Raw genomic sequence first — 9,784 nt, 5'->3', positions numbered from 1 at the left:
GTGCCGTTGACCGTTTCTAGAAATCGTCGTGAAGCAGCCCATGCATAAACTTGCAATGCCGGCCCTCCGTCTAAACGTAGATGGCGACGTCATATAAAACGGCGTGTTGGCTGCGTGAAGTAGCAGGCAATAAATACTAGTGATGAACTAGTACATATGTGATGTACAAGTCATAGCCTTAAATTTGTATAGCGTATAGTTTCTAAATTTTTTTTTTGCGAAAAACTTTGCCTGTCTATACTCAAACCGCTTCACATCAACAGTTTTGCGTAGTAGCTTGTGGAAGTGCTGCACTACTTCTTTGTTTTAGCCACAGCAGCTAGGCAGGGAGAGTGCAGTATGTATCAAACATAGCGATTTTGTGCTTGACCAAGTGTGGCATGTTCTGATGACAAAATTCAAGACAACAGCAATCGAAAGCAAAATGTGACGAGACAGTTAAGACATAAAGAAGAGCAGGAAGTTTATTTTGGTGAACATTCAGTAACAAAAGGGAAGCAAAAAAAAATATCATTGGATTAAACATGATAACTGATCGAACATTATGGGAGTACACCGCTGTAATATCAGCGGGTGGATCGCAAGCTCATAGGTGATGTCCAAGCATCAGGCAATTACCAGAATTTCCCTCAGAGTCGAGGATGCACATCACCCTCAAAGACAATGCCGGTAACTGCCCACCATGGCAGCTCACCCATTCCCAACAGTAGAAAGCTCCACTGAAAAATTCCTGAATTTACTTTATTTTATACACTTGTTGGGAGTGTATCTGCTCATTACAGTTGCCTCGCACCAATTACGGGGAGTTATTACATAACATCTTAATAGCTGTCAATCACATGTGACATATAACAAAGACATGTAAGGCTGAATCAAGTGTTTGTTGATGCTATTTACTGTTTCATGCGGTTTCTTGTAAGCGATCTCCATCTCGATGATGAATGCTTACGCTTCTGCAAGCCATATAAGTAACAGCTGTAATTTGAGGATGGTTTGCCTCAGCGGATGTATTGTAGCCGTTTGCCTCAGGCTGCAATGCTACCAACAGGCATTTGCCAACGATATTGAATCGCTCATCAGTTACGACGTCTGAAAATGCATGCATTGGGGTAAAGAAATCGCCTCTGGCACTTTGTTGGGGCCACGTTCTGTCATTGTATGTCACGAAACCCTGTCCATGTGGAGAAGTCCGCCCTCACGCCGTCTTTTATCGTAATATGGTTTTCGTCTTTTGTAAATTTTGACTGCTCGAAACTGAATGCGTTTAAATATTTTTCAGGAAATCTTCGGCAAATTGGTAGGATGGAATATCTATAGTATATTTTAGAAAAGAACTGAGGGGTGACGAACAGGACCTTTGTATTGTAGCGGTTCCAGCGCCGTCGCTATGCAGCGCCATCGCTATCCTCTCATGCCGAGCCGTTGCCGGCGCGATCTCTGCTGGAATAAAATCACTTCTTGAGTATCACGCAACATGAAGGTTGTCCTGCCTGTCTGTTTCATTTGGTGACCCGGACGTGAGCTCGATGCAATCTCAATCAACACCTCCGGCCATCCCTCCGGGCAGGACGTTCCTTCACACGGTGATGGTGCTCATCAGCTTGCACTGCACGCACTACCGTCAAGATTCCCCCGTTTTGCCGGCTGACCCAGTCCTCTGGTTCGCCAACATTGAGGCGCAGTTTGCACTCCGCGGTATTACTGCCCAGTTGACGAAATTCTATCACGTCGTTGGTGCGCTCGGCCCAAACGAGGCTGCTGAGGTATGGGACATTATCACCGTTCCCCCCACGGAGCGCCCATACGGCGCCCTCCAAACTGCCCTGACCCGTCGTGCCGCAGCTTCTGAACAAGAGCGCCTCCGCCAGCTGCTCATTGCTAAAGTCCTCGGCGACAGGAGACCCTCCCAACTCCTCCGTCTCATGCAGCAACACTTGGGTGATCGCGCTTCAGCTGTGGACGAATCGATTTTGCGCGAGCTGTTCTTACAGCGACTCCCGGACACCGTGCGCATGATCCTCACGACGTCCTCCACTGTGTCCCTGGAAGCCTTGGCGGAGATGTCGGATAAGATCATGGATATTGCTCCACCAGCCATTTCTGTAGTATCTTCATCCACACCCCGTTACCCCCACCTTAGCTGACTTTCAAGCTCTCCGTGATGAGGTAGCGCGACTCACTACCATGGTCTCAACCTCGCTTGCCTTGGCCATCGTCCCCGAAGACCCAGACCCCGCAGTCCTTGCCGCGTCGGTCGTCGCCGCAGCCCTTTGCGCCCGCTCTGTGTACCAACTCCACAGAGTGTTGGTATCACGACAAAGCCCGCAATTGTCAGCCTCCTTGTTCACACTCGGGAAACGGGAGCGTCAGCAACTGACGGGGACCAGTCTCGCTGACGCATTTACCAGTCGTCCAGTCTTTTCTTCATCACGATCATGCTCTGGCACTCGGTTTCTAGTGGACACTGGCGCCGAGGTGGGCGTCATTCCAGCATCCACTGACGACATTCGACGCTGCGCACCTAATAACACTTTGCAACCGTCAACGCAACCTCTATCGCCACGTTGGCGAGAAAATCGTGACCCTCAATCTTGGGCTACGACATGTTTTTCGCTAGGTCTTCATCCTCGCCAAGGTCCCCAAGCCATCCTGGGAGCTTAGCACATTTCGGCCTACTTGTTGACATGAGCCGCCGCCGTTTAATAGACACTACTACTAACCTGTCTGCTTAGGGCTGTTATTTCAACTAATACCGTCGGAAACCCTCCGGCAGCCACCACCTCAAGCCGTGTACGAGGCCGTTCTTTAAGACTTTCCAGCGCTTACTCATCCCCCTAACTGGAAGTTACCGGTCCAGCACGACATCGTGCATCACGTCGTGACCACCGGGCCGCCCGTGCATGTTCGCCCTCGCCGCTTGGCTCCGGAGCAGCTGAAATTGGGCGGAGCCGAGTTCGAGCACATGTTCGACCTCAGCATCGTCCAACCGTCCTCGATAACTGGTCTTCAGCTCTCCACATGGCCCCTAAAAGACCGGGGATTGGCGGCTATGTAGAGATTACAGAATCCTGAACCGTGTCACGGTGCCAGATCGGTACCCCATTCCTCATGTGTCAAGATTTCGCCGCTCACCTTAACGGCGCCAGAACCTTCTTGAAGGTCGACCTGGTACGTGTACCATCAGATACCGATTGCGCCCTAAGATGTCGGCAAAACTGCAATCACCACGCTGTTCGTATTGTTTGAGTTTCTGCGGATGCCTTTTGGCATGCGAAACGCGGCGCAAACCTTCCAGCGGTTCATAGACTCAGCCATCAGAGGCCTCCCGTTTGTGTTTGCATACATCGATGATCTACTCATCGCAAGTTCTACGCCGCAGGAGCATGTCGAACATCTCCATGCACTTTTCACCCGGCTCAGCGACTTTGGCATTGTAATCAATACCGCTAAGTCGGAATTCGGCGTAGAGCGGCTCAAATTCCTTGGCCACCTTATCACGAGCACCGGTATCACCCCTATCAGTCAAGGTTCAAGCCATCCGGGAGTTTCCCCAGCCGCCTTCAGCACGCAAGCTCTGGGAATTTCTCGGCCTTGTCAACTTTTATCATACCCGGCTGCGCACCAACTCTTCAGCCTTTAGAAGCATTACTCGCCTTAGCCAAGATTTGCTCTGCCACCCTCGACTGGCCGCAGTCCGCCATCGACGCATTTGCCAAGATCAAGCTCACCTTGGCGAACGCCACTCTTCTGGCGCATCCGGTACTCGACGCGCCCACTGTCCTCATGGTAGATGCGTCAGCCTCGGCCGTCGGCGCTGTCCTGCAGCAGCAATTTCCAACCAATGGCAGTCCCTATCTTTCTTTTCGCGCAAGCTCAAGGACAGGGAGATGCGCTATAGCAAGTTTTCCCTTGAACTCCTTGCTGTCTTCCTAGCCGTGAACCACTTTCGCCATTTCCACGAGGGTCGGCCCTTCACCATTTACACAGATCACAAGCCGCTAACCTATGCCTTCGTGTCTACAACTACACTCGCCTACAACACACTCCTCGGGAAATCCGCCATCTATCATTCGTTTCTGGGTTCTCAACTGATATCAGAGACATCAGCGGCACGAAGCCGTATCAACGCCTTGTCACGAGAGCTGCGTCTTGCCCCCGACACCCGTTTCTCCCTAGAAGTATTGGCCACTCTCCAAGCTTCAGACGAAGAGTTGGCCATGCTCCGCGCGGATGCCAATTGGGCACTCCGTTTTGAGGACCGGCTGCGGGAGCCACATCGACTGTCGTTTGTGACACCTCTCTTGGCAACCCTCGGCCTTTCGTGCCGGTCACTCTCCGCTGGCAAGTTTTCAACACCCTCCATGTTGTCTTCTCCTGGAATACGGGCAACGCAAAAGTTGACCGCCTCGCGCTACGTCTGGCCTCGCATGCACGCCCAGATCAAGCATTGGACACGTTCCTGCTTGCACTGCAATGAGCCAAAATACACCGACACACTTCTGCACCTGTCGCAAGTTTCCTTCCGCCGATCAATGTTTTGACAAGGTGCACTTCGACATCGTGGGCCCTTTACCGCATTCACGAGGGCACCGCTACCTGATTGCTGTCATTGACAGGTTCACGAGATGGCCCGAGGCCACTCCAATTCCTGGCATCACCGCCCGCACTGTCGCCGCTGCCTTCGTATCGACGTGGGTGTGCCGTTGCGGGGACCCCTCCAGTGTAGCGACCGACCGGGGAAGGCAATTTGAATCGTCCATCTTCGCCGCCTCACTGCGCTCTTTGGCACCCACCGCACTCGCACCACTCGCCTACCACCACACATCTAATGGCCTGGTGGAGCGCTTTCATTGTCACCTTAAAGCCGCCTTGCGAGCCCACTCCAACCCCTCAGCCTGGCTTAAGCCTTACCAGTCATCCTTCTCGGCCTGCGGTCGGTTTGGGATGCACTACCGCGCAGCTGGTGTACGGCACGACCCTTCGCCTTCCTGACGAGTTCTTCGCGCCTGCTACCACCAACGCCGTCCCTGACCCCACATACTACGTTTCTCGGCTGCAAGCCGTCTTCGTCGACCTGCGCCCGACGCCCCCGCGTCTACGTTCATCGGGACCTGTTGACGTGCACGCACGTTTTTGTGCGTATCGACGCTGTACGCAAGCCCCTTCAGCCGCCCTACAATAGACCCTACCCCGTCATCAGCCGTACACCGAAGTACTTCACGCTGCGGATCAACGGGAAGGACGACCGAGTTTCTATTGAGCGGCTCAAGCCGGGTTCCACGGAAGCCTCCCTGCAGCCAGGCTGCAGAACGTGCCGTGTTGTCTTTTTCTGTTCCGTGTCTCTGGTTTTTTATCATCGTTTTCACCATTTCTGAGCCAAAGTGCATGCCAATCCCTGCCCTACCGAGTCCACCCGCCAGCTCCCACCACGCCGCCAGGTGTCCTGGGCGCCGGTACTATGCACGTACCATTCATGGACTTCGCCCATTCACTAGGAGGGGGCGGCTGTAACGATTCCAGCGCTATCGCCATGCAGCGCCATCGCTGTCCTCTCGTGCCGAGCCGGCGCCGGCGTGATCTCTGCTAGAATAAAATCACTTCTTGAGTATCACGCAACATGAAGGTTGTCCTCCTGTCTCCAGTATCATTTAGCATTTATCATTTATCATTTAGCTCTGCTCGATCTCTTTTGATGGTGTCTGTTCATGAGCTCCCGAACAGAAGGAAGAGACTACACAAGGCTCACCAGAAGAGTTACAGTGAAGGAGTCACTACAACGCTGACAACTCTGCGAGGTATTAAATGCAAGTGGACAACAGAAGGGCTTCAGTGAATGTGTACAAGCAGTCTCATACCCAGGATTTTTAGTTTTTGGCATTTCATTCACCATTAATCGGTGGCTTCTGTAAAAGCGTAGGGGATGGGGAAACAAACACAAGATTTCTGTGCACACAGTAGATGGTACTCCAGGTTCCTTAGCCATTTTTACTACATGAAGTGTGAGGGAAAAATTAAAGGTGTTGGGACGCTTTCATAGATGTGGTTTGTTACATCATGCGTGCATCATGCATTGCGCTCCATAATATCTGATCAATCTTTTTTTATGTGTCGAACTTATAAAGCTGTCGAACAGATACCCGACTAAAGCGCGGATGTCAAAGACCTCAGAGATACAGCCAATTCCATTGATAGTCCTAAGGTCTGTGACATCACAACTGCTTGAGTTTTGCTATTCAACGTGCCCATTTTCTGCACACTATTCCCACCTTGGTTTGTAAAACACACATTGGTACAAATAAACTTTTATATTCATGTCGGATGATGGTGTTGCAACCACATTCACTGGTTTGTGGGGAATGGACTCATTCTGCACGTAAGACTTACCACAGAACACCTCAACTGCACCAGTATTCTGTCCATCTCGCAGTGTACTTGTTTACCTGTTGCGAGGGATTATTGGGTGGGGGGGAGTCAGGTGGTTTTACGATCTCTGTGTATTCAATAAAATTATGGTCTATTCAATGTTACGTGTAAAATTACAGTATTTGTGGAATGTGTGGAGATGTCCGGTCCGGTCCGGACACGCCTGCCCAAGAAGCAACGACATGTGACACGGACGTACAACTCAAGGAGCTCTCATTGACTATGTGCGGACAATATAAACTCTCCAACGTTCCTTAGGGCACGTAAGTTGATAGAAGAGCTAGATTTGTTTCTCACTTCCATTTCTACTCTGATTGTATAGCACAGAATGTTGTACCCAAAGGTTTAGTGGTTGACGTCCACCCAACACTTCATTTCCACTCCCCGCGAAGTTCCAAGAGATGGCGTAACATATTAACGCATGCTTCTATAGAACTGATCAGAATTTTGCGAACAGAAAGTTCTTTCGTAATCAAAGACATAGACAACCAGCTCCGTCAACTAGCTCATGCTCTGACGCCAGAAGAGTTCCTCACACTCAATCGTTTTTCTTCGGATAAGCTCGCCCAAGTACAACGTACGAAGTGTAAGAAAGCTTGTCGTGATAATATCTACCTTACCGCATTCCCAACCTTAATCTATGTACTGCTTTATCAGACCAACCACAGACCTCTGTAGGCCCACCGCTAAATGTTGTTTTTAACCTATCAGACGTTACTTTAAGCAAAGCCGAAAATAGCGTTTTATCCAAAGGACTGAGTTTTCTCCCCACTCCTCATGGTACTGATGAATTTGAAGTTCTAAACGATCTCCAAAATTTAGGTTGACGAATGCATTTGCAAACATTTTTTCACGGCAGAGCACACACTGAAGTAACGCCATTTAAGAAACCTTCCGTCTGGACCTCTGACCCATCAAAAACTAGCCCTCTGGTCGACAATTATATCAAAGCAGTATCCAATGACATTAAAAGCCTTCTCAACATTTTGATAGCCGGGGATCTTTCCATTTATCCAAGGAAGAACGGATAGCATTACGGAATCTGAAATCTCGTGATGACATCACAATCAGGCCCGCTGATAAAGGCGGAGGAATTGTCTTGATGAATACTTCAGACTACATCAGCAAAGCAAATGAGCACCTCAGTAATACTTGGTTTTACAAGCCTCTTGACTTCACCGCACTCCACTATTTTGTCGCACAATTAACCAGAAGATCAGTGCACTAAACTCTAACGATTCAATTCCACGTAACATTGCGGAGTTCATTAGACCCAAAAATGCTACTCCAGGTTCACTTTACCTATTGGTTAAGGTACACAAGAAAAATAACCCCGGCATGCCTATAATATCGGGAATAAACACACCCACCGAAAAAAATTTCTCTCCTTTTAGATCATTGTATTAAACACGTTCCTCTGCTTCTCCCCTCTTACGTAAAAGACACCAATGACTTTCTCCTTAAGGTCAATTCGACTAGTAAGCAGAACAGCGATTTGAGCAATGTCATCTTCGCTACTATGGATGTGACATCCCTTTATACAAACATACCACACGATGATGGTCTCGACGCGGTGAAAGTTTTTCTTGAATCTTTCCCGACTGAAGTTCTCCAGACATCAGCTGTCCTCTCGCTTCTTGAGCTTGTGCTCATGTATAACAACTTTATATTTAACGAGAAACATTTTGTCCAAATTCAAGGTGCAGCAATGGGATCACGCGTGTCTCCCAACTATGCGAATCTTTTCATGGGGCAATTTGAAGAAAAAACATTAGCATCCTTCCCGATCAAACCTTTAGTCTTTTTAATGTACATTTACGACATTTTCATCGTATGGTCGGGTGATGAACCATCCTTAATTGCGTTTTTCGAGCATTTTAACTCCGCACATCAGGCCATCAAGTTCACGTGTAACTTTTCTCAATCATCAGTGAATTTTCTAGACGTGACTGTCTCTATACAGCGTGGTAAGCTGATCACGAGCCTATACAAGAAACCCACTGACAAACGCCAGTGCCTTCATTTTGACATCTACCATCCTAATACTCAGAAAAGGAACATCCCATTTGGTCAATTCACACGTCTAAAACTGATATGCTCTAACCTAGAAGATTTTGAGGCGTGCGCTGAAGAAATGTCGAACGATTTTAGAAAACGAAATTGCCCTCCCAACCTTTTAAACAATGCTCTCTCGAAGTGGAAATCTCTAGAACGAGATAAATGGACTTTCCACGTGAACCGGCGGCAGCAACAAAATCCCTTATCCTTCGTTTACCCCCGCCTATACAAAGCACTCAGTGGCGGAGGATCCATCTTCACCCCGCCATCACAGGATACTTCACATCGACGAAAGACTTAAAATAACATTTCCTGCCACCCCCCCCCCTAATATCACATTCCGCCGATCACGTAACATCCGTAATTTACTAGTTTCTCCCGTCTATCACGACCCGGGTCCAGGAAGAAATATCCCCGGAAGAAATGCCCCCGGAAAAATTGTTCTGGGAAAACATGTTCCCTGGAAGAAATGTCCCCAGAAGAAATGTCCCCAGAAAAAATGTCCCCTGGGAAAAATTCACTTTTGGTACGCGTGGACTGGTTGACTTCGGACTGGTTGACTTTTTTACTAGGACGGTGAGATTGGTTGGATTTTTGAGCACCGAAGTGAGTAACCGTATATCCTATTCCATTTCCGAATCAAATATGGAATTCAATGTTCGAATTCCAAATCGAATTTATGCTTCTACTAAACCGAATATATTTGAATAGTCTCGAAGCTGCACATGTAACGCCGGCACATGGAGGGCAAAAAAGAGTAAGCGCTATACTTACGCATACATATACCGTACATGATTGTATTCCAATATATGTTGTATATGTATCCAATTACGGTTTATTCAACGAGTCGCTTAATTTATTCGTATTAAATTCCACTTTAAAATGGACTACTCACAACATAGCCTTACTTTGCCTAGGGTTGTCGCTGTGGGTCAGTTTCGGAGAATTTACTTCGATGTGTCTTGCTACAAAACGGACTGTACAGTCATCGGGCCTCCCGAGATGTGACATGGCTAGACATATTGAAATACATTTTTCCTGTCAATTTTGTTGCTTGTACCCCCCCCCCCCCACACACACATTTATTTTCCTTTTTACACATCATCCCTGCACGTCATCTGCACACTTCGAAAAAAGACATGCTGCTGGCCATTCGAAAGATATCTTCCCTCCTGATTTGTTGAAACTGGACGGCGTACTACTTTCTGTGAACCTTCACATTTGTGCTAACTAGCAGAGAAAATGTTTTTCCGTGTTAGCGCCGCGAAGCAACTGTTGCTGTACGCGGTGTACAGGCGTGGAC

The 9,784-nt window shown here is 48.6% G+C and overlaps 1 protein-coding gene across 1 annotated transcript; it reads left to right on the top strand.

Annotated features, from left to right (window-relative positions):
* The first annotated feature begins 1,526 nt into the window (after positions 1-1,526).
* Positions 1,527-2,144, top strand: LOC135367490 (uncharacterized). The gene has a single exon (XM_064600793.1). The coding sequence runs from the start codon at positions 1,527-1,529 to the stop codon at positions 2,142-2,144; it is 618 nt and encodes a 205-aa protein (XP_064456863.1).
* Positions 2,145-9,784: the final 7,640 nt, after the last annotated feature.

Source organism: Ornithodoros turicata, chromosome 8 (assembly GCF_037126465.1).
Source record: "Ornithodoros turicata isolate Travis chromosome 8, ASM3712646v1, whole genome shotgun sequence".
Lineage (NCBI taxonomy): Eukaryota > Metazoa > Arthropoda > Arachnida > Ixodida > Argasidae > Ornithodoros > Ornithodoros turicata.
This window is presented reverse-complemented; position numbering and strand designations above follow the sequence as displayed.